At 43.9% G+C, this 25334-nt stretch overlaps 1 protein-coding gene across 2 annotated transcripts in view; it reads right to left on the bottom strand.

Moving 5' to 3' along the window:
• The window catches only part of NDC80 (NDC80 kinetochore complex component), a 59045-nt gene that overhangs the window by 9795 nt on the left and 23916 nt on the right, over positions 1-25334 (bottom strand). For both annotated transcript variants that reach the window (XM_038747157.1, XM_038747158.1), the window contains exons 8-14: positions 21631-21724; positions 18330-18436; positions 17044-17188; positions 15787-15992; positions 14477-14629; positions 10220-10309; positions 4734-4826 (exon numbers count right to left, since the gene is read on the bottom strand). In XM_038747157.1, the coding sequence (XP_038603085.1) occupies positions 4734-4826; positions 10220-10309; positions 14477-14629; positions 15787-15992; positions 17044-17188; positions 18330-18436; positions 21631-21724 (888 nt within the window). The remainder of the gene's footprint in view (positions 1-4733; positions 4827-10219; positions 10310-14476; positions 14630-15786; positions 15993-17043; positions 17189-18329; positions 18437-21630; positions 21725-25334) is intronic.

The following is a 25334-nucleotide window of genomic DNA, read 5'->3' as shown; positions in this document are numbered from 1 at the left end:
GTGCCCTCTAGGCTGAAAGCCCGTTGTATCGTACTCTCTCAAGTGCTTAGTACAGTGCTCTGCACATAGTAAGCGCTCAATACGATTGATGATGATGATGATGCTCTGTAAACTAAGTGCACAATAAATACCATTGTTTGATCTCTTCTCCCGCTTCTCCCGGCACTCTCTCAAGTGCTTAGTACAGTGCTCTCTGTAAACTAAGTGCACAATAAATACCATTGTTCGATCTCTTCTCCCGCTTCTCCCACACTCTCTCAAGTGCTTAGTACAGTGCTCTGTAAACTAAGTGCACAATACCATTGTTTGATCTCTTCTCCCGCTTCTCCCGCACTCTCTCAAGCGCTTAGTACAGTGCTCTGTAAACCAAGCGCACAATAAATACCATTGTTTGATCTCTTCTCCCGCTACACCCCCGTTGTCTATTTCTTTGAAGCCAGCCTGCTCAACTTCCCCACCTCCAACATGTTGCACACGCTCTTCATCATCATCACCATCATCAATCATATTTATTGAGTGCTTACTATGTGCAGAGCACTGTACTAACCGCTTGGGAAGTACAAGTTGGCAACATCTAGAGACAGTCCCTACCCAACAGTGGGCTCACAGTCTAAAAGGGGGAGACAGAGAACAAAACCAAACATACTAACAAAATAAAATAAATAGAATAGATATGTACAGATAAAATAGAGTAATAAATATGTACAAACATATATACATATATACAGGTGCTGTGGGGAAGGGAAGGAGGTAAGATGGGGGGATGGAGAGGGGGACGAGGGGGAGAGGAAGAAAGGGGCTCAGTGTGGGAAGGCCTCCTGGAGGAGGTGAGCTCTCAGCAGGGCCTTGAAGGGAGGAAGAGAGCTAGCTTGGCGGATGGGCAGAGGGAGGCCATTCCAGGCCCGGGGGATGACATGGGCTGGGGGTCGATGGCGGGACAGGCTCTTCCTCCTTCCTGGAGCTCATTCATTCAATTGTATTCATTAAGCACTTACTGTGTGCAAGACACTGTACTGAGCACTTGGGAGAGGACAACATAACAATAAACAGACACCTTCCCCTTTTCTTTATGGTGTTTGTTAAATGCTTACTATGTGCCAGGCACTGTTCTACGCGCTGGGGTCGATACAAGATATCAGGTTGGACACAGCCCCTGTCCCACATGGGGCTCACAATCTAAATCCCCATTTTACAGATGAGCTAACTCAGGCACAGAGAAGTAAAGTGGCTTGCCTAAGGTCACAGAGCAGACAGGGGGTGGAGCCGGGATTAGAACCCAGGTCCTTCTGATTCCCAGGCCCGTGCTCTACGCAATAGGCCAAAACCCACCTCCAAGAAGCATCTCCCATTCATTTTTCTTCTCAGATCAAACCCCTGGAAGTATCGCCTTTTAGACTGTGAGCCCGCTGTTGGGTAGGGACTGTCTCTCTATGTTGCCAACTTGGACTTCCCAAGCGCTTAGTACAGTGCTCTGCACACAGGAAGCGCTCAATAAATACGATTGATGATGATGATCACCTCAACACCTGATGGGCCACCACAGCAGAAAAATCCACTGAAGTATACACAGTATACTTCTATATGTTGCCAACTTGTGCTTCCCAAGTGCTTAGTACAGTGCTCTGCACACAGTAAGCGCTCAATAAATACGATTGATGATGATGATGATCACCAGTTAATGACCTCCAGGGCACCGTTGGTGGTTCTGTGCTTCAGATAATACTAGGTTTATCTTCAAACTAAGTGAGAAATGATGATTCTAGCCTGCCAGCACTTTGCTTACAGAAACTCCTGTCTGTCTGACAGTACTTCAAATTGATCACCCCTTCAGCCAGAGATAATAATAATAATAATAATAATGATGGCATTTATTAAGCGCTTACTATGTGCAAAGCACTGTTCTAAGTGCTGGGGTAGATACAAGGCGATCAAGTTGTCCCCCGTGGGGCTCACAGACTTAATCCCCATTTTACAGATGAGGTCACTGAGGCACGGAGAAGTTAAGTGACTGGCCCAAAGTCACACAGCTGACAAGTGATGGTGATAAGAACAGCAGTCAAATACCCAGGTGTCACAACCATTAATAAGCAGGGTGATATTACTATATTCATTCAATCGTACTTATTGAGCGCTTACCATGTGCAGAGCACTGTACTAAGCGCTTGGGAAGTACAAGATTGCAACATATAGAGACGGTCCCTATCCAACAGCGGGCTCACAGTCTAGAAGGGGGTGACAGACAACAAAACAAAACATATAAACCAAATAAAATACAATAAACATGTACAAGTAAAATAAATAGAGTAATAAATATGTACAAACACATATAATAATGATGATGGCATTTATTAAGCGCTTACTATGTGCAAAGCACTGTTCTAAGCACTGGGGAGGTTACAAGGTGATCAGGTTGTCCCTCAGGGGGGCTCACAGTCTTAATCCCCATTTTACAGATGAGGTCACAGGCACAGAGAAGTTAAGTGACTTACCCAAAGTCACACAGCTGACAATTGGCAGAGCCAGGATTTGAACCTTGAACGAGCTGTCTACACGCGCTGCCTCGAATTCCTCAACACCAACTCTCTCCTCGACCCCCTCCAGTGGCTGGCTTCCGTCCCCTTCATTCCACGGAAACTGCCCTGTCAAAGGTCACCAATGACCTCCTGCTTGCCAAATCCTAACGGCTCATATTCTGTCCTAATCCTCCTCGACCCCTCAGCTGCCTTTGACACTGTGGCCCACCCCCTTCTCCTCAACACGCTATCTGACCTTGGCTTCACAGACTCCGTCCTCTCCTGGTTCTCCTCTTATCTCTCCGGTCGTTCTTTCTCAGTCTCTTTTGCAGGCTCCTCCTCCCCCTCCCATCCCCTTACTGTGGGGGTTCCCCAAGGGTCAGTGCTTGGTCCCCTTCTGTTCTCGATCTACACGCACTCCCTTGGTGACCTCATTCGCTCCCACGGCTTCAACTATCATCTCTACGCTGATGACACCCAGATCTCCATCTCTGCCCCTGCTCTCTCCCCCTCCCTCCAGGCTCGCATCTCCTCCTGCCTTCAGGACATCTCCATCTGGATGTCCGCCCGCCACCTAAAACTCAACATGTCCAAGACTGAACTCCTTGTCTTCCCTCCCAAACCTTGCCCTCTCCCTGACTTTCCCATCTCTGTTGACGGCACGACCATCCTTCCCGTCTCACAAGCCCGCAAACTTGGTGTCATCCTCGACTCCGCTCTCTCATTCACCCCTCACATCCGAGCGTCACCAAAACCTGCCGGTCTCAGCTCCGCAACATTGCCAAGATCCGCCCTTTCCTCTCCATCCAAACCGCCACCCTGCTCGTTCAATCTCTCATCCTATCCCGAATGGATTACTGCACCAGCCTTCTCTCTGATCTCCCAACCTCGTGTCTCTCCCCACTTCAATCCATACTTCATGCCGCTGCCCAGATTATCTTTGTCCAGAAACGCTCTGGGCATATCACTCCCCTCCTCAAAAATCTCCAGTGGCTACCAATTAATCTGCGCATCAGGCAGAAACTCCTCACCCTGGGCTTCAAGGCTGTCCATCACCTCGCCCCCTCCTACCTCACCTCCCTTCTCTCCTTCTCCATCGCAGCCCGCACCCTCCGCTCCTCCGCCGCTGATCTCCTCACCATACCTCGTTCTCGCCTGTCCCACCATCGACCCCCGGCCCGCGTCATCCCCCGGGCCTGGAATGCCCCCAATCCCTCCGCCCATCCGCCAAGCTAGCTCTCTTCCTCCCTTCAAGGCCCTGCTGAGAGCTCACCTCCTCCAGGAGGCCTTTCCAGACTGAGCCCCTTCCTTCCTCTTCCCCTCGTCCCCCTCTCCATCCCCCCCAATCTTACCTCCTTCCCTTCCCCACAGCACCTGTATATATGTATATATGTTTGTACATATTTATTACTGTATTTATTTTATGTGTACATATCTATTCTATTTATTTTATTTTGTTAGTATGTTTGGTTTTGTTCTCTGTCTCCCCCTTTTAGACTGTGAGCCCTCTGTTGGGTAGGGACTGTCTCTAGATGTTGCCAATTTGTACTTCCCAAGCGCTTAGTACAGTGCTCTGCACACAGTAAGCACTCAATAAATACGATTGATGATGATGATGATGAACCCATGACCCATATACATATATACGGGATATACATATACACTGTACCTGGGTAAGATATATTTGGATTAAAGAGATGATGCTATTATTTCGAAGCTTGACATCACATTAAAAGCGCAGTCCTGTCAGTTTACACGCAGAAAAGATGTACTCTTTTGGGGAGGGATTTTCTAGTTTTGTCAATTAGTGCCTAATGGAGTAAGAGGGAGAACGGGCATTGAGTTTCCATTTTACAGATGAGGAAACTGAGGCCCAGATGGGAAGTGACTAGCTCAAGCTCATATAGAAGGGAAACACAACGGCTGGGATTAGAATCCAGATTCTCCCGACTCGCAGGCCCTGGCTCTTTCCACGAGGCCAGATTCATGGGAAAAAACAGAGGGGCGGTGACTTGTTTTCAAAGAGGGAAGGACAAAGTGGAGTTGGAAAAAAAAAGACAGCTCAATTCCTTCCTCAAATTTTATATTCAACAAATGGAAAGCCCCTCACAATACTAGCATTGTTTCATTGCCTCTGCTGTGGTAAGAATCCTGGCAGTTACGGCTGCATATACGGGAACAAGAGAATGGACAACAACTTCCCAAATACTAGATCCGTACCTTTATTTTCTGCTGGTAAAGATCGTCCAACTTTTGTATTTCTTCTTTCAACATTTTTACAGTCCTCTTGCTTTCTGCCACCATTGTGTTCACCTGGAAGACAATTTCGTTTTAAAAAAATGAGCTGTTACTACAGTTCTAGGATGCAAATACTTCAATTTCCCTAGCAAGAAATGGGCAGTACGATTTTACTCTTCTTTCACTGACCTTTATTCATTCAATCATATTTTTTGAGTGCTTACTGTGTGCAGAGCATTATACTAAGCACTTGGGAGTAACAATAAACAGACATGTTACCTGCCCGCAGTGAGCTTACAGTCTAGATGGGGAGACGGACATTAATATAAAAAAATAAGTTGCAGATACGGACATATGTGCTGTGGGGCCGGGAGGGGGGGATAAATGAAGGGAACAAGTCAGAGTGACCCAGAAGTGAGAGGAAAAAGAGGGAAAAAAGAGGATTTAGTCAGGGAAAGCCTCTCAGAGGAGATGTGGCTCAACTAAGGCTTTGAAGGGGGAGAGAAATAATGGTCTGTCAGATAGAGAAGCGCGGCTCAGCGGAAAGAGCCTGGGCTTTGGAGTCAGAGGTCATGGGTTCGAATCCCGGCTCCGCCACGTCTGCTGTGTGACCTTGGGCAAGTCACTTCACTTCTCTGAGCCTCAGTTACCTCATCTATAAAATGAGGACTAAGACTGTGAGCCCCACGTGGGGCAATTTGATCACCTTGTTTCCTCCCCAGCACTTAGAATAGTGCTTTGCACATAGTAAGCGCTTAACAAATGCCATTATTATTATTATTATTATAGAGAAGCAGCATGGCTCAGTAGAAAGAGCCCGGGCTTTGGAGTCAGAGGTCATGGGTTTGAATCCCAGCTCTGACACATGTCTGCTGTGTGACCTTGGGCAAGTCACTTAAACTTCTCTGAGCCTCAGTTACCTCATCTGTAAAATGGGGACTAAGACTGTGAGCCCCATGTGGGGCAACCTGATCACCTTGTATCCTCCCCAGCACTTAGAACGGTACTTTGCACATACTAAGCGCTTAACAAATGCCATCATTATTATTATTATTATCGAGAAGCAGCATGGCTCAGTGGAAAGAGCCCGGGCTTTGGAGTCAGAGGTCATGGGTTCGAATCCCAGCTCCGCCAATTGTCAGCTGTGTGACTTTGGGTAAGTCACTTCACTGGGCCTCAGTCCCCTCATCTATAAAATGGGGATGAAGACTGTGAGCCCCACCGTGGGACGACCTGATCACCTTGTTAACCTCCCCAGCACTTAGAATGGTGCAGTAAGTGCTTAATAAATGCCATTATTATTTATTATTTATAAGAGGAAGGAGGACGTTCCAGGCCAGAGGTAGGATGTGGGCGAGGGGTCAGTGGCGAGAGACGAGATGGAGATACAGTGAGAAGGTTAGCATTAGAAGAGCAAAGCGGGTGGGCTGGATTGTAGTAGCAGAGTAGCGATAAACTGCCTTCCTCTTTGTTTTTAGGACCGCTTCCTGTTTTTGCAAATCCTTCCACTTTCATTTTTTCATTGCTGAAAATTTACACTTTTACAGAGAACTCTCAAATAAGAGCCATCGGCTTCAACTGGGACAATTTGAAACAGCTCAACTACTTGGTGACAGAACTGGTCCATGGGATAGGACACACTGGACCAACAAGGTCTCAATTTTAATTTATAAATATCAACATTTTTTGCTATATACTCTATTAGTCTATTATTTATTAGTCTATTATTTGCTATATACTCTATTAGGGATGAAGACTGTGAGCCCCACGTGGGACAACCTGATCACCTTGTATCCTCCCCAGCGCTTAGAACAGTGCTTTGCACATAGTAAGCGCTTCACAAATGCCATCATCATTATTATTATTATTATTATTAGTCCTGCGTATAAAATCCATTAGAAAAAAGTGACAAATAGGTTCATAACCATGTATTACTGAACACTGGAGGACAGATTCTCCAGGGTGAGAAGAAAATAGAATTTAGCCCAAAAATAGGGGAATGAGTAAGATAGTTTTATTCTCCCTCAGCACAGGTCTTGATTTGGGGCTAATAATAACAATAATAATATTTATTAAGTTCTTACTACATAGATAATAATAATAATAATGACATTTATCAAGCGCTTACTATGCACTACTATCCCTAAATTCTGGGGGATACATGGCAATCAGGTTGTCCCACGTGGGGCTCACAGTCTTCATCCCCATTTTACAGATGAGGTAACTGAGGCCCAGAGAAGTTAAGTGACTTGCCCAAAGTCACACAGCTGACAAGTGGCGGAGCTGGGACTTGAAAATGTAAGATGTAAGAAAATCTGGTCCCACTGGGGCTCACAGTCTTAATCCCCATTTTGCAGATGAGGGAACTGAGGCCCAGAGAAATTAAGTGACTTGCCCAAGGTCACACGGCAGCTAAGTGGGAGAACCGGGATTAGAACCCAGGTCTTCCGACTCCTAGGCCCGTGCTTGTTCCGCTAGGCCAAGCTGCTTTCGTGGCCTTGAAGTCTTACCGTACACTAGAATTTTAAAAAGTAAAGGATAAAGTTTCATTAAAATAATAATACTTTAAAAAACAAAACAACAAAACAAAAGCCACAACATTTCAACAGCTTTGGCTGTTTTTGTCCAGGGTCTCATCTAAACAAAAACACCCAAGGGGTGAAGGAGGGAGAGGGGGAGAAAGCCACTTTTCTCCTCCTAAAATTGATGGTGACTTGTACTTGAAAAGGGGATTCATTTAAAAAGTCTCCCCTGCCGTCAGATACCACGACAATAGGAACAGAGGTCTGGAATTCATGTTTACTGGGGAAGTGAAACAAAAAAAAACTTGCCCCATACAGTAGGTGCTCAGTAAATGTCACCAAAACAGAAGGGATCAATCAATGGTATTAATTGAGCACTTATTGGTAGTAAGAGCGCTTTGCACATAGTAAGAGCTTAACAAATACCATCATTATATGTATATATGTATATGTATACATATACATATATATGTATATATGTTTGCACATATTTATTACTCTATTTATTTATTTATTTATTTAATTTTATTTGTACATATCTATTCTATTTATTTTTTTTTGTTAGTATGTTTGGTTTTGTTCTCTGTCTCCCCCTTTTAGACTGTGAGCCCACTGTTGGGTAGGGACTGTCTCTATATGTTGCCAATTTGTGCTTCCCAAGCGCTTAGTACAGTGCTCTGCACATAGTAAGCGCTCAATAAATACGATTGATTGATTGATTGATTATTATTATTATTGCTATTATTAAGCACTGTTTAGTTTTGTTGTCCGTCTCCCCCTTCTAGACTGTGAGCCTGTTGTTGGGTAGGGACTGTCTATCTGTTGCCGGATTGTACTTCCCAAGCGCTTAGTACAGTGCTCTGTACACAGTTAGCACTCAATAAATACGACTGAATAATGAAGGAATGAATTTTACCGTGTGCAGAGCACTTGAAGTGCTTGGGAGAATACAGTACTATTAATAAACAAACCAACAACAAAGAAAGCGTTGTAGACACATTGGTAGACAAATCCCACAAGGAATTTACATCTAGAGGATGTTTTTGAAGAACTGTCCAATCCATTAATGGCCTTAAGTGCCAAAAGTTTTGGGGAACTCTCATTTCACACCTCTTCCATGAAGTCAAAACCAGCGTCTGTATCAGTTCTGAATCCCTCCCTCAAAAAAGCCAAAGCTCAACTTGAAGGAAAAAAAAAAAAATAAAAATCAGTCCTCAATATTTGGCAGTCAAAACCAGAGTCTGTATCAGTTCTGAATCCCTCCCTCAAAAAAGCCAAAGCTCAACTTGAAGGAAAAAAAAAATATAAAAATCAATCCTCAATATTTGGCACTTTGCAGCTCTTTCCTCAAAGTTCCTGATGAAGGCCCAAAAGGATTTATCTGCTAACAGAAACGCCACACTCCTTTTACTACTATTGTGTACCTATTTGTTATTTATATTTATTCATTCATATTAATGTCTGTCACGCCCCTAGACTGTAAGCTCGTTGTGGGGTGGAGAACGGGAAGCAGCGTGGCTCAGTGGAAAGAGCACAGGCTTGGGAGCCAGAGGTCATGGGTTCTAATCCCAGCTCTGCCACATGTCTGTTGTGTGACCCTGGGAAAGTCACTTAACTTCTCTGAGCCTCAGTTACCTCATCTGTAAAATGGGGATTAAGACTGAGCCCCACATGGGACAACCTGATCACCTTGTATCCCCCCCAGCGCTTAAAATAGTGCTTTGCACACAGTAAGCACTTAAATGTCATCAAAAAAAATTTGTCTGTTTATTGTTCTGTTGTAATCTCCCAAGTGCCTAGTACAGTGTTTTTCACACAGTAAGTGCTCAATAAATACGATTGAATAATAATAATAATAATGGTGGCATTTAAGTGCTTACTATGTGCAAAGCACTGTTCTAAGCGCTGGGGGGGAGATACGAGGTGATCAGGTTGTCCCACGTGGGGCTCAGTCTTCATCCCCATTTTACAGATGAGGTAACTGAGGCACAGAGAAGTTAAGGACCTGCCCGAAGTCAAACAGCTGACAAGTGGCGCAGCCGGGATTAGAACCCAAGCCCTCTGACTCCCAAGTCCAGGCTCTTTCCATTGAGCCACGCTACTTCCCTAATGAATCAATCAATCGTATTTATTATTTTTTATTTTTTTTATTTTCTTTATTTTTTTAATGGCATTTGTTAAGCGCTTACTATGTGCAAAGCACTGTTCTAAGCGCTGGGGAGGATGCAAGGTGATTAAGTTGTCCCACGTGGGGCTCACAGTCAATCCCCATTTTACAGATGAGGTAACTGAGGCTCAGAGAAGTTAAGTGACTTGCCCAGCATCACACAGCAGACATGTGGCGGAGGCGGCATTCGAACCCATGACCTCTGACTCCAAAGCCCGTGCTCTTTCCACTGAGCCACGCTGCATTTATTGAGCTCTTACTGTGAGCAGAGCACTGTACTAAGCGCTTAATGAATAGCATTGACGCTAGCTGAGTGCTTCTCGGGATTGGTGTCTAATAGGAGTGATCTGTTTATAAAATATTTTCTCTGAATCCACATGAAACGTGACACCTTACTAGGATTATTTTAGCCTAAAGTTATTTCAAAACAAAAAAGAAAACCCCAACACGCCCCCCCAAAACAAAAAACACCAAACCTTTCCTATTTCTTCAATTGAAAAGCAGAAAAACCCCAACAACCTTTTCAAAGTTTGCAAGTCATCCAAGTTTTGTCCATTATTCTGTTAACAGCTTCTGCTGAAAAAGCAGCTCCCCCTCAACTTTCCCAAAGTCACGTCTGTTTCACAAGTTTTATTTGTTTTTAAGTGACTTCATTTCAATATTTTAGAAATACCCTACTGCATCAGACAGCTGGGCCTCCAGCCCAATATTCAGTCTCTAATAATGGAACGAAAGGTCGCTGGGACAACGATTAAGATATAACATTGCCCTGGACTTACTTGTTCCAGAGCATCCTCCAAACTGATTTTCTTATGGAGCGCTTTACTGATTTCATCTTCGGTTTGGTTTAAGCGTTCCTTAAGAGGCACCTTGAAAGCAGAAGAAAACATTTTTAACCCTCGCACGGTGGAGAGTGGCTAAGGGTTCATAAAGATAAATACTCCAAAAATACAAGTTATTTGGTACTAGGAATAGTTTTCCTGTGATCAATTCTGTGTTTGAGTCATTTTACAGTGCCTGGATCACTCTCAAAAAGATAAAGAGAATTACAAACTTCATACTCTTCATTACAATGCAGTAGTTTAACCCTCGCACGGTGGAGAGTGGCTAAGAGTTCATAAAGATAAATACTCCAGAAATGCAAGTTATTTGGTACTAGGAATAGTTTTCCTGTGATCAATTCTGTGTTTTAGTCATTTTACAGTGCCTGGATCACTCTCAAAAAGATAAAGAGAATTACAAACTTCACACACTTCATTACAATGCAGTAGTCCCTTATATTTCCAATTTCCGTGGTTCTGCTGATCCTTGCATTGTTCCATTATCATCTATCCCTCACCCCACAAAATAATAATGATCATGGTATTTGAGCTTAGAACAGTGCCCCAGCACTTAGAACAGTGCTTTGCACGTAGTAAGTGCTTAATAAATGCCATTATTATTATTATTATTATTATTATTATTATTAAGCGCTTTCTATGTGCCAAGCACTGTCCTAAGCGCTGGGGTAGATACGGGGTAATCAGGTTGTCCCTCGTGGGGCTCATACTTTTAATCCCCGTTTTACAGATGAGGGAACTGAGGCACAGATAAGCGAAGTGGCCTGCCCCAGGTCACACAGCTGACAAGTGGCAGAGGCGGGACTGGAACCCACGCCCTCCGACTCCCAAGCCTGTGCTCTTTCCAGATGTGCTCGAGCAGAAGCTAACGAGACGTACTTCCCAAGCGCTTAGTACAGTGCTCTGCACCTAGTAAGCGCTCAATAAATACGATTGATGATGATGATTTGACTCAAAAGTGATCTTCAGATTTAAGCAGTCGCTTTCTACCTCCCGCTCCCTCTTTTTAAGCTGCTGAGAAGCAGCGTGGCTTAGTGGACCGAGCATGGGCCGTGGAATCTTTGGCCCTACTGAGAGCTCACCTCCTCCAGGAGGCCTTCCCAGACTGAGCCCCCTTTATCCTCTCCTCCTCATCCCTCCCACTCTACTACCTCCTTCCCCTCCCCACAGCACCTGTATATATGTTTGTACAGATTTATTACTCTATTTTACTTGTACATATTTACAATTTATTTTGTTAATGATGTGCATATAGCTCTAATTCTATTTGTTCCGATGACTTTGACACCTGTCTACATGTTTTGTTGCCTGTCTCCCCCTTCCAGACTGCGAGCCCACTGTTGGGTAGGGACCGTCTCTATATGCTGCCGACTTGTACTTCCCAAGCGCTTAGTCCAGTGCTCTGCACACAGTAAGCGCTCAATAAATAGGATTAAATGAATGAATGAGTGGACGTGGGTTCTAATTCTCTCTCCCCATCTTACCTCCTTCCCTTCCCCACAGCACCTGTATATATGTTTGTACATATTTATTACTCTATTTATTTATTTCACTTGTACATATCTATTCTATTTATTTTATTTTGTTAGTATGTTTGGTTTTGTTCTCTGTCTCCCCCTTTTAGACTGTGAGCCCACTGTTGGGTAGGGACCGTCTCTAGATGTTGCCAATTTGTACTTCCCAAGCGCTTAGTACTATGCTCTGCACACAGTAAGCGCTCAATAAATACGATTGATGATGATAATTCCCGCTCTACCACTTACCTGCTGCGTGACCTTGGGTGAGTCACTTAACTTCTCTGTGCTTCAGTTCCCTCACCTACTTAAAACGCAGACCCCATGTAGGACCTGATTTTCTTGCACCTACCCCGGTGCCTGGCACATGGTAAGCACTTAGAACTTAGCATTTACTTAGCACTAACCCCAGCGCTTAGAACAGTGCTTTGCACATAGTAAGCGCTTAATAAATGCCATCATTATTACTTGACAAGGATCACAATTATTACCCCAACTCTCCACAAACGATTAAGCAAACCGAGGACAGTAGGCATAGCTGCTACATTTCTTCTTTACACTATTGCTACGCATCTGACCACACTACGGTAAAAACACATTTTAATAATATTTGGTAATTACAGTGAAGTGATTATTTATTACTATGGGGAAAAAACACAAACATTTTAATGATATTTAATAAATGTGGCATTTAAGTGATTATTCTGTGTCAAGCACCGTTCTAAGAGCTGGAGTAGATACAAGTTCATCAGGTCCCTGTTCCAAGGGGGCTCACAATTAGAGAAGCAGCGTGGCTCAGTGGAAAGAGCCTGGGCTTTGGAGTCGGAGGTCATGGGTTCAAATCCTGGCTCCGCCAATTGCCGGCTGTGTGACTTTGGGCAAGTCACTTCACTTCTCTAGGTCTCAGTGACCTCATCTGTAAAATGGGGATGAAGACTGTGAGCCCCCCGTGGGACAAGCTGATCACCTTGTAACCTCCCCAGGGCTTAGAACAGTGCTTTGCACATAGTAAGCGCTTAAACCCGCTTTTCTAGACTGTGAGCCCACTGTTGGGTAGGGACTGTCTCTATGTGTTGCCGACTTGTACTTCCCAAGCGCTTAGTACAGTGCTCTGCACACAGTAAGCGCTCAATAAATACGATTGATTGATTGATTAATAAATGCCATCATTATTATTATTAATTAGTAAGAGGGAGAACAGGTATTGAATCCTCATTCTTCAGTTGAGGAAACTGGCCCGGACGAGTTCATTCAATTGTATTTACTGAATGCTTACTGTGTGCAAAGCACTGTGCTAAGCGCTTGAGAAACTGCGAATGGTTTTTGGAACTGCCCATGGTCACGGAGCAAGAAAGTGGCAGAATCAGCATTAGAGCCCAGGTCCGTTCTTCTTTCCACTGGGCCACACTGTTTTAAAGAATTAGCAATTAAAATTTAAATGGAGTAAAAAAATGGAAGTAGAAAAAAACAAACAAACAAAAAAAACAAAGCACAACCTATCAATCTTTCCTCCCTCTCCCCAACTTGAGTCTTTGGAAATATGGCCAGCGAGAGAAGTTATTCTGCTGTTACATTTAATAATAATAATATTAGTTAAGCGCTTACTGTGTGCCAAGCACTGTTCGAACATATGTTTCGATTATACACTTCGTATAGAGTAAGACGGAGGAAAGGGGAACAGTTACCGTGTCGTGAAGGGGTTTCAAAGCAATGGAGCCGAGCGTGCAGTAGCATGAATTTATATGTACTCCAGCAGCATGAACTTATATGTACTCCAGCTCTTAGAACAGTGCTTGACGCAGAATAATCACTTAAATACCACATTTATTAAACATCATTAAAATGTTTATTCCCTTAGTAAGAAATAGACTAATCACTTCACCATAATTACCAAATATTATGCATGCAGTTTTTTTTGCAGCATGCAAAAAAAAAAATAAATGCAGTGCTGAACCTCTGCTTGAACCTTGCAGAAACCTATCTTCCTTTCCCCTCTCCCCCATCATATTTATTGAGCGCTTACTGTGTGCAGAGCACCGTATTAAGCGCTTGGGAAGTATAAATTAGCGATCTATAGAGACGGTCCCTACCCAACAACAGGCTCACAGTCTAGAAGGGGGAGACTTTATTAACACTGCAAGGGTATCCGCTTCTAACAACCCTAAACAGTTTGCTAACTAATAATAATAATGTTGGCATTTGTTAAGCGCTTACTATGTGCAAAGCACTGTTCTAAGCGCTGGGGGGGATACAAAGTGATCAGGTTGTCCCATGTGGGGTTCACAGTCTTAATCCCCATTTTACAGATGAGGTAACTGAGGCTCAGAGAAGTTAAGTGACTTGCCCAAGGTCACACAGCAGACATGTGGTGGAGCCAGGATTCAAACCCATGACCTCTGACTCCAAAGCCCGTGCTCTTTCCACTGAGCCACGCTGCTTCTCAACTAGAAAGCTTTTTAAACTGGAATCAAGATCTTTGACTTCCACAACTTATCACGCTGCGAAATGACGAAGTCTTGGGTTATTTCTAATAATCTTTACCCTGTTTCCACTGAAAACGGTTTTGAAGAGCGGTACTTTTGGATGAAACAATGGGTTTGCAGAAACGCAATGACTTGCGGTAGGAGAAATGCCTGCACGTTCTTCGGTTCATTAGATACACACCCACGCGGCATCCACTTACGTAGATTTGAGTTCTATATTTCACTAGGCAATTTGGGCCCGCTTCGGGGTTAAACTTGATTTCGTAGTCACAGCCTTTGGAATTCTCGGCACTCTGGGGGATGAGTTTTAGTTTTCTAGCCAGTTTGTGATATTCTGCTAATTGGGTTTCAATCTGTGAAGGAGAGCAACAAAAAGACACGTCAGAAACCATGCCCACTCTACCCAAACTGGAAAACAAATCGCTCCTTTTCTGCCTTCAGTTTGGCAGCAATCATTCACTCATTCGTATTCATTGAGCGCTTACTGTGTGCAGAGCACTGGACTAAGCGCTTGGGAAGTACAAGTTGGCAACATATAGAGACAGTCCCTACCCAACAGCGGGCTCACAGTCTAGAAGGGGGAGACAGACAACAAAACAAAACATATAAACCGAATAAAATAGAATATGTACAAGTAAAATAAATAGAGTAATAAATATGCACAACTGTGTATACATATATACAGGTGCTGTGGGGAGGGGAAGGAGGTAAGGCGGGGGGATGGGGACGATCAATGGTATTAAGTGAGTAAGCGCTCAATAAATACGATTGATGATGATGATGGTATTTAGTGAGTGCTTACTATGAACAGAGCACTGTTCATAGTTGTAATGAACACAACCTTGGTGTCATCCTCAATCAATCAATCGTATTTATTGAGCGCTTACTGTGTGCAGAGCACTGTACTAAGCGCTTGGGAAGTACAAGTTGGCAACATATAGAGACAGTCCCTACCCAACAGTGGGCTCACAGTCTAGAAGGGGGAGACAGAGAACAAAACCAAACATACTAACAAAATAAAATAAATAGAATAGATATGTACAAGTAAAATAGAGTAATAAATATGTACAAACATATATACAGGTATATATGTACTTGGTGCTTAGAAGATCACAACACAGCAGATAACTTCCCCACCCACTTCGGCGGACCATTTCAGAAGAGAGCAGTCTTTATTGACTCATTTGGGAAAGCCAATTTTCTCTAGCTTCTCAATTACTAACCCAATTTACTCGACTGCATCATGTTTTCTGCCTCTTCAGAAAGGTGACAGTTTTGCCGCCATGCTTTCTTGGAAATAGAGGAGGGACTCTTAGATTTCAGTTTTACAGGGCCCTTCACATACGATACGAACACAACAGTGTAGACGGATCAGGGCATTCGTAGAACACCACAGCGGAGAGGTTCAAGCCCAACCGACTAGCTCTACGATGAGTCCATTCCGCAAAGCAACTCTAGCTTAAATCAGCCATGACCATTATGAAAATAAATGAAAATATCCGTGTCATACCCCCTCTTTGCCTCGAGCATACTTTAGTTCCTCATTCCAGAGCTGCTGCTGCTCGGCCTCCAGCTCTTTGGTCAATTTGTTGATGGTTTGCTGCAACTCATTTCTTTCATGATTTATTCTTTCAATGTCCGCGACTGAGTACTTCTGGTTATCAAAAGTATGCTGCAGTTTGGCATTCTCCTGCTTTATTGCTTCAAGCTCCATTTCTGCATTAAGGAAACCACATTTCTTCAACTTCACTTATCAGGGAGGACTTCGCGGGCGGATATTAACAAGTCCTACGCTAGGCTTGTTTCGAACGGTGACACTGGAAGCCTGTCCGTTCCAAAGACAAGTGCTCTTGATGAAAAAGGAAGCTTCAGAGTGGAAAAAAAAAAATCAGGAATTTTGAAAGTTTCTAGTGGAAAACCGTGTAAGTCGACAATTGTGAGATTTGAAATATTAATGAGTCAGGATCTCTCAAAAGGGAGGTTAGAGAAATATTACGTAGCACTGACAAGAACTGCAAGACTAGAAATGGGGGAGTAGTAATTAGTGAATATAAGGATCATATGAACATTGGAGGAAGAAGCCGGCCCCCTCCGCTTCAAAGTATTTGCTCTTAATGAAGAGTAATCTTTGGCAAAAATTTCCTCCTTACCCAGGAAGTGGACAAGAACCTGCCAAACGAAAGAAAGCATTTGCCCCACTTCACATCTTATGCTCGATTTCAGAATTAAATGTACCTACAAACATACATCCAATTGCATTTACTGAGCGCATACTGTGTGCAGGGCACTGTAGTAAGTGCTTAGAAGAGCACAATACGATAATAAACAGTGACAATCAATGCCCACGAGCTTACAGTCTAGAGGTGGGGAGACAGACACCAAATTCAAAGAAATAAAATGACAGATATGTAAGTAAGTGGTGTGGAGCTGGGAAGGGGGAAGAGAAAAGGGAGCAAGTCAGGGTGATGCAGAAGGGAGGGGGAGATGAGGAAAAGTGGGGCTTAGTCTGGGAAGGCCTCTTGGAGGAGATGGGCCTTCGGTAGGGCTTTGAAGTGGGGGGAGAATGGTTATCTATCAGATTAGAGGAGGGAGGGTGTTCCAGTCTACAGGCAGGACCTGGGCTGGGGGTTGGCCGCGAGACGGGCGAGATCGAGGCACAGTGAGAAACTGCTAGGCCTCCGAGGTTTGCAAATAAGGGCGTTAATGCAAATCATCAGTTTCCTAACCGGGCTATTTCAGGGGTTGGCCTACCGGGCTATTTTCCCACCTGCTGCGGCAACCTCCTCTGAAACATCTTTCACCTTCTGGTCGAGGATGCCCGCATGAGACTCCAAATTGGTCATATAAGCCTGATATTTCTGAACATCTCCTTGTAGGGACGCTTTCAGTTTCCTCAGCGATACTAGACGATTCTTGGAGAAGAGAAAGAGGGACCGATAAAACTTGTTTATGGAAAAGCACCTCTCAGATCCACACATCGGAGATCGGGCATATCGTGGTCCAGTTCAAGCGATAAATTAAGGTAACGGTGTTTAATCCCCAGCCAAAGTCCATTGGGAACCTGCACCTCATTTTTTTCCTTACAGGGGAACATTTGGCAAATGTAAGAGAGTTTAACTCAGAAAACACTTGTAAACATTTTGGGTGAGGAGGTAAAGACCGGAAGGAGATTATTTGCAAAGTTTCGTCTTGGGTAACAGTGCACTGACTTATTTTAGGAGGCTCATAAGAGTCTGAACCTGGCATTTCAAAAACAAACAAAAAAAACAAGTTCTTGTCACTCAAGACCCACATGGGTTAATTCATTCAGTCGTATTTATTGAGTGCTTACTGTGCGCAGAGCACTTGGGAAGTACGAGTTTGCAACATATAGAGACGGTCCCTACCCAACAACGGGCTCACAGTCTAGAAGGGAGAGACAGACAACAAAACAAAACATGTGGACAGGTGTCAAGTCACCATAATAATAATAATAATTAATTATAATTAGAGTAATAAATTAATAGATTAATAGATGTCCATCATCACCACAGCAGCAGCCAGAAAAATAAGAAGAGTACCCATGTGCTGTGGAGAACATGCAAATTCTTTTTTATCAAACATTTCTGGTTCAGCAACTTGGCAAATTTTCACCAACTAGCAAATCTGCTAACATTAACAGTCTTATGCAAATAGAGAGGTATCTTGCACCATACATTAATTAGTAAGCTTCTTCAACACCTCAAGGGACAACCATATTTTCGATAAACCGGAACAAATATTTCCATAGAGCTTCTTAGTCTTGGCTTAAGGAAACTTTTACAAGGAACATTTATCTATTCCTCTGATTAAGATCAAATGGCGATTTATGTTAGGAGCCTGATTTATTTGATTTCTGTTAGGAACCTGAAGATGACAAATCCAGTTCAGTTTCCATTTCCCCATTGGGTGAGGTTCCCCCAGAGAAAAACATGTTTATTTGATTTCTGTTAGGAACCTGAAGATGACAAATCCAGTTTAGTTTCCATTTCCCCATAGGGTGAGGTTCCCCCAGAGAAAAACATGTTTACTAACCGGCTCATTCTCTCTCTCTCTTTCCAGTCTCGCAATTTCTATATTCAGTCTTTTGTTTTCCGTTGTTATGGATTCCAAGTGGGATTCGGCCACATTATATAAATCTTCTGCAAGGAAGATAAAAGGTATAACTGGTTATTGTCCCGAAATAACATACTTTGCATTATATTGTCCCGGAGCAGCAAATCAGATAAGCAACTCCACAATTAGGAAAACAAAGACAGAACATTTTAAACGCATCCGGTTTCTCTCTTCCCCATGTGGCTCAGTTGCAGAAATCAATCAATCAATCATATTTATTGAGCGCTTACTGTGTGCAGAGCACTGTACTAAGCGCTTGGGAAGTACAAGTTGGGAAGTACAGAAAGCTCCTAAACCAGGATTCCGAGGAAAAACTAAAAATGAAGAGGTCCCGAAACAAGCTTAAAGTCTTTGGACGCTTTGTCGGCAATAAAGTTTCCTCCTCTGGAAATAATACCTATGTTTTGGATTAAATTAGCTCAGGTAGTCATCATCCTTACCTCACCTTAATCAATGACTCCCTTGGCTTTTCACATAAATTGCTAATTGCAAAGAAGGAGGGGGAAAAAGAAAGCTAATGTAAAACCTCTGTGCAATTTATGAAATTAACAGGGCCAAATGCACACTGCAACTAACCTTCATCATCATCATCATCAATCGTATTTATTGAGCGCTTACTATGTGCAGAGCACTGTACTAAGCGCTTGGGAAGTACAAATTGGCAACACATAGAGACAGTCCCTACCCAACAGTGGGCTCACAGTCTGAAAGTCTAAACCTTCTAGCTTTACCTCATTCTCCACCTTTCTAATCACGGTCGCCTCGCTCTCCCCGTTTGGAACTCCCTCTCCTGCTAATAATAACAACAATAATAATAATAACGATAATTATGGTACTTGTTAAGCACATACTACTGATAATTATGGTACTTGTTAAGCACATACTACGTGCCAAGCACTGTTCAAAGCACTGGGATAGAAACAAGGTAATCAGGTGGATACAGTCCCTGTCCCGCAGGGGGCTCGCGGTCTTCACACCCATTTTACAGATGAGGCAACCGAGGCACTGAGAAGTGAAGTGGCTTGCCCAAGATCACCCAGCAGGCGCGTGACAGAGCCGGAATTAGAATCCAGGACCTCCAACTTCCAGGTCCGTGTGCTTTCCACTAGGCCACGCTGCTTCCAACAGTTGCCAGTCCTCTTGATATTCAAAGCCCTCTCTAAAAGCCACCTCAAGGCATAATCAGTCAATCAATCAGTCAATCAATCGTATTTATTGAGCGCTTACTATGTGCAGAGCACTGTACTAAGCGCTTGGGAAGGACAAATTGGCAACACGTAGAGACAGTCCCTACCCAACAGTGGGCTCACAGTCTAAAAGGGGGAGACAGAGAACAGAACCAAACATAGCAACAAAATAAAATAAATAGGATAGAAATGTACAAGCAAAATAAATAAATAAATAAATAAATAGAGTAATAAAATAAATAGAGTAATAAATAGAGTAATAATATATATCATATATATATATATGATATATTATATATCAGTCATATATATTGAGCGCCTGCTGTGTGCAGGGCACTGTACTAAGTGCTTAAGAGACAATAATTTAACAATATAACAGAGTCGGTAGTCACGTTCTGTGCCCACAACAGGCTTATAATAAATCCAGCAGCCACCTCTGCCACTTATACTCCTCCTCAGCACTTACATTCGATGACCAAGCAGCGTGGCCTAGTGGAAAAGAGCCCGGGCTTGGGAGTCAGAGGACGTGGGTTCTAATCCCGCCTCTGCCACTTGTCAGCTGTGTGACCTTGGGCAAGTCCCTTAACTTCTCTGGGCCTGTTACCTCATTGCAAAATGGAGATTAAAAGTGTGAGCCCCACGTGGGACAACCTGATTACTCTGTATCTACCCCAGTGCTTAGAACTTGGTTAGTGCTTAACAAATGCCATAATAATTATTTTTATTATTAATTATTATTCCTTTGATTACTCTGGAAATACTTTTTTTTCCCCCGTCTCCTCCATTACGATCTAGGCTCTTTGTGGGCAGGGGATATGCCATTTGGTTGCTTTGTGCTTCTCAAGTTCTTCTCAGTGGGTGCTCAGTGAACACTATTACTGCAGCAGTCTAATAGAAAGAGCATCAAGCGCTTAGCACAGTGCTCTGCACACGGTAAGCGCTCAATAAATACGATTGATGATGATGGTCTAGACGGCAGGTTCCAGCCCTGGCTCTGCTCCTGCCGGGGATAAATCGGGGCCGGGCACATAGACCTCACCGTGCCTCGGTGGCTCAATTCATAAAGCGGACAGAACGAATGCCTCTTTCAGAGATCATCAATCATCAATCGTATTTATTGAGCGCTTACTATGTGCAGAGCACTGTACTAAGCGCTTGGAAAGTACAAATCGGCAACATATAGAGACAGTCCCTACCCAACAGCGGGCTCACAGTCTAAAAGGGGGAGACAGAGAACAAAATCAAACATACTAACAAAATAAAATAAATAGAATAGATATGTACAAGTAAAATAAATAGAGTAATGAATATGTACAAACATATATACATATATACAGGTGCTGTGGGGAAGGGAAGGGGGTAAGACGTGGGGGATGGAGAGGGGGATGAGGGGGAGAGGAAGGAAGGGGCTCAGTCTGGGAAGGCCTAAGAGATGTTAAGTATAAAATAATAATAATATCTATCTAATTTGGGTTGTATTACTCCCACTGCCACCTTAGCTCCTTCGCATTATTAAGCGCTTGGGTTCTTCTCTGCGTCCCTCACCCACCCCCTTTAGAGTTTATATAGATATCTTTAAATTCTGTGGTTTTCCCCCTGCCGATAATTCATTTGAGTAGGTCTTCCTCACTAGATTGTAAGCGCTCTGAGGGCAGGGATCATATTTACTATTATACGCTCCCAAGTGCCTAGTATTTTGTTACTCTATTTATTTATTTTGTTACTCTATTTTGTTACTCTATTTATTTTGTTACTCTATTTATTTATTTATTTTACTTGTACATACCTATTCTATTTATTTTATTTTGTTAGTATGTTTGGTTTTGTTCTCCGTCTCCCCCTTTTAGACTGTGAGCCCACTGTTGGGTAGGGACTGCCTCTATATGTTGCCAACTTGTACTTCCCAAGCGCTTAGTACAGTGCTCTGCACACCGTAAGCACTCAATAAATACGATTGATGATGATGATGATAGTACAGTGTTCCACATAGAGAAAGAGTTCTCTCGATGCTTTTAATCAAATTTAGCACTTACTTAGCTTTGCCTCCAGTTCTGCATCAAATTCTTCAAAGGAATCTGCACCAGTCATGAAATGCTCATAGCACTTTATAGTGTAGTCCAAAAACAACTGAAACAAAAATTTTAAAAAAATTGCATTTATGAGAAAGCCAAGATTCCATATCACCGTTAGCTACCCAGCGAACGTTCCTACCTAGAATCTGAACTGTTAAAAATGAAGAGGTACCAAAACCCCACTTGCCCTAATATCCAGAGAGTCCATAGCTAATTTTCTATTCTACCCAGTACCAAAACAAATAATTTGGGCCCAGTCATTTTTCAGCATGAAATAGTATCAAAGGTAGGAAGGCTGGATGATAATGACAAATTTGAGAGTGACAACTCTTCTTCGACTGTGAGCCCACTGTTGGGTAGGGACTTTATATGTTGCCAACTTGTACTTCCCAAGCGCTTAGTACAGTGCTCTGCACACAGTGAGCGCTCAATAAATACAATTGAATGAATGAATGAAAGGATTAAATTCCTGTTCTCCCTTCCCTTAGATTGAGTCCCATGTGGGATAAGGACTGTGTCTGACATCGACTCCACCACTTAGGACGGTGCTGAGCACACAGTAAGCATTTAAACATAATGCGAATCATTGATGGATCCTATTTAGCAATTTTTATTAAAATGGTATTTGTTAAGCGTATTTTGGGTGCGGCAATAAGTGCTGAATAGATACAAGTTAGTCAATTTGGACACAGACAATGCCCCATGTGGAGGTCACTGTCAACCCCCCACTTTACAGATGATGTAAAAGGCACAGATAATAATAATAATAGGTATTTGGTATTAATTGGTATTAATAACATGGTATTTGTTGAGTGCATACTATGTGCCAAACACTGTTCTAAGCACTGGATAAGTTAATCAATCAATCAATCGTATTTATTGAGCACTTACTATGGTGCAGAGCACTGTACTAAGCGCTTGGGAAGTCCAAGTTGGCAACATATAGAGACAGTCCCTACCCAACAGTGGGCTCACAGTCTAAAAGGGGGAGACAGAGAACAAAACCAAACATACTAACAAAATAAAATAGAATAGATATGTACAAGTAAAATAAATGAATAAATAGAGTAATAACTGCAAAAGAGACTGAGAAGTTAAGTGACTTTCCCAAGGTCATATACTAGACAAGCGATGGAGCTGAGACTAGAACCCAGGTCCTGACTCTCAGACCTGTGATTTAGCCTCTAGGCCACACTGTTGTAGTCATTCATGCATTCAATCGTATTTCATCATCATCAATCGTATCTATTGAGCGCTTATTATGTGCAGAGCACTGTAATAAGCGCTTGGGAAGTACAAATTGGCAACATATAGAGACAGTCCCTACCCAACAGTGGGCTCACAGTCTAAAAGGGGGAGACAGAGAACAAAACCAAACAAAATAAAATAAATAGAATAGATATGTACAAGTAAAATAGAGTAATAAATATGTACAAACATATATACATATATACAGGTGCTGTGGGGAAGGGAAGGAGGTACGAAGGGGGGGATGGAGAGGAGGACGAGGGGGAGAGGAAGGAAGGGGCTCAGTCTGGGAAGGTATTTATTGAGTGCCTTCTGTGTGCAGAGCACTGTACTAAGCACTTGGAGTACCAGAAGAACAATAAACAGATGCATTCCCTGCCCACGTTAATATAAATAAATTCCAGATATGTACACAAGTGATCGGGGGCGGGGGGGGGGGGGGGAGAGAAGGGAGGGGGAAATGAACAAAGGGAGCAAGTTGGGGAGATACAGAAGGGAGTGGGGGGGAAGAGGAAAGGGGGGCAAGAGGAAACACGCCCCAATACTTCTTTGAAGGGAGGGAGAGCGATTGTCTGTCGAAAATGAGGAGGGAGGGAGTTCCAGGCCAGAGGCGGAATGTGGGCGAGGGGTTGGTGGCGAGGCAGGCGAGATCTAAGTACAGTGAGAAGGTTACTCATTCATTCAATTGTATTTATTGAGCGCTTACTGGGTGCAGAGAACAGTGCCAAGCGCTTGGGAAGCACAAGTCGGCAACATATAGAGATGGTCCCTACCCAACAACGGGCTCACAGTCTAGAAGGGGGAGAAAGACAACACAAAACATGTAGACAGGTGTCAAAATCGTCAGAACAAACAGAATTAAAGCTATATGCACATCATTAACAAAATAAATTGTAAATATGTACAAGTAAAATCGAGTAATAAATCTGCACAAACATATATACAGGTGCTGTGGGGAGGGGAGGCAGGTAGTAGGGCGGGAGGGATGGGGAGGAGAGGAAAAAGGGGGCTCAGTCTGGGAAGGCCTCCTGGAGGAGGTGAGCTCTCAGTAGGGCTTTGAAGGGAGGAAGAGAGCGAGATTGGTGGATGTGCGGAGGGAGGGGATTCCAGGCCAGGGGAAGGATGTGGGCCGGGGGTCGACGGCGTGATAGGCGAGAATGACGTACGGGGAGGAGGTTAGCGGCAGAGGAGCGGAGGGTGCGGGCTGGGCTGGAGAAGGAGAGAAGGGAGGGGAGGTAGGAGGGGGCGAGGGGATGGATGGACAGCCTTGAAGCCCAGGGTGAGGAGTTTCTGCCTGATGCGCAGATTGATTGGGAGCCACCGGAGATTTTTGAGGAGGGGAGTAACATGCCCAGAGCGTTTCTGCACAGAGATGATCTGGGCAACAGAGTGAAGTATAGACTGAAGTGGGGAGAGACAGGAGGCCGATGCAGTAATGCAGTCGGGATAGGATGAGAGATTGAACCAGCAAGGTAGCGGTTTGGATGGAGAGGGAAGGGCGGATCTTGGTATGTTGTGGAGGTGAGACCGGCTGGTTTCGGTGACAGATTGGATGTGTGGGGTGAACGAAAGAGCGGAGTCAAGGATGACACCAAGGTTCCGGGCTCGTGAGACGGGAAGGATGGTAGTGCCGTCTACAGTGACGGGAAAGTCAGGGAGAGGGCAGGGTTTGGGAGGGAAGATAAGGGGTTCAGTCTTGTACATATTGAGTTTTAGATGGCAGACAGACATCCAGATGGAGATGTCCTGAGGGCAGGAGGAGACGCGAGCCTGGAGAGAGGGGGAGAGAGCAGGGGCAGAGATGGAGATCTGGGTGTCATCAGCGGAGAGATGATAGTTGAAGCCGTGGGAGCGAATGAGTTCACCAAGGGAGTGAGTGTAGAGAACAGAAGGGGACCAAGAACTGACCGTTGAGGAACCCCTACAGTAAGGGGATGGGAGGGGGAGGAGGAGCCCGCAAAGTAGATTGAGAAAGGTTAGCATTAGAGGAGCAAAGTGTGCAGACTGGGTTGCAGTAGGACAGTAGCGAGGGGAGGTACGAGGGGGCAAGGGGATTGAGGGCTTTAAAGCCAATGGTGAGGAGTTTCTTTGATGCAGCAGTGGACGGGCAACCACTGGAGTTTCTTGAGGAGTGGGGAAACATGTCCTGAAATTTTTTGTAGAAAAATAACCCGGGCAGCAGAAGCATGGACTGGAGTGGGGAAGAGACAGGACGTTGGGAGGTCGGCATGGAGGCTGATACGGTAATACAAGTGGGACAGGATAAGTGATTGTATTAAGGTGGTAACAGTTTGGATGGAGGAAAGGGAGGATTTTAGCGATGTTGTGAAGGTGGAACCGACAGGATTTAGCGGTGGATGGAATGTGAGGGTTGAGAGAGAGATGAAGGTTTGAGTACAGTCTCACTGGGATCACTG

The sequence above is a fragment of the Tachyglossus aculeatus genome, chromosome 5 (assembly GCF_015852505.1).
Source record: "Tachyglossus aculeatus isolate mTacAcu1 chromosome 5, mTacAcu1.pri, whole genome shotgun sequence".
In the NCBI taxonomy this organism is placed as follows: domain Eukaryota; kingdom Metazoa; phylum Chordata; class Mammalia; order Monotremata; family Tachyglossidae; genus Tachyglossus; species Tachyglossus aculeatus.
Note: the sequence above shows the minus strand (reverse complement) of the source record. Positions and strands in the feature narration are given on the sequence as shown.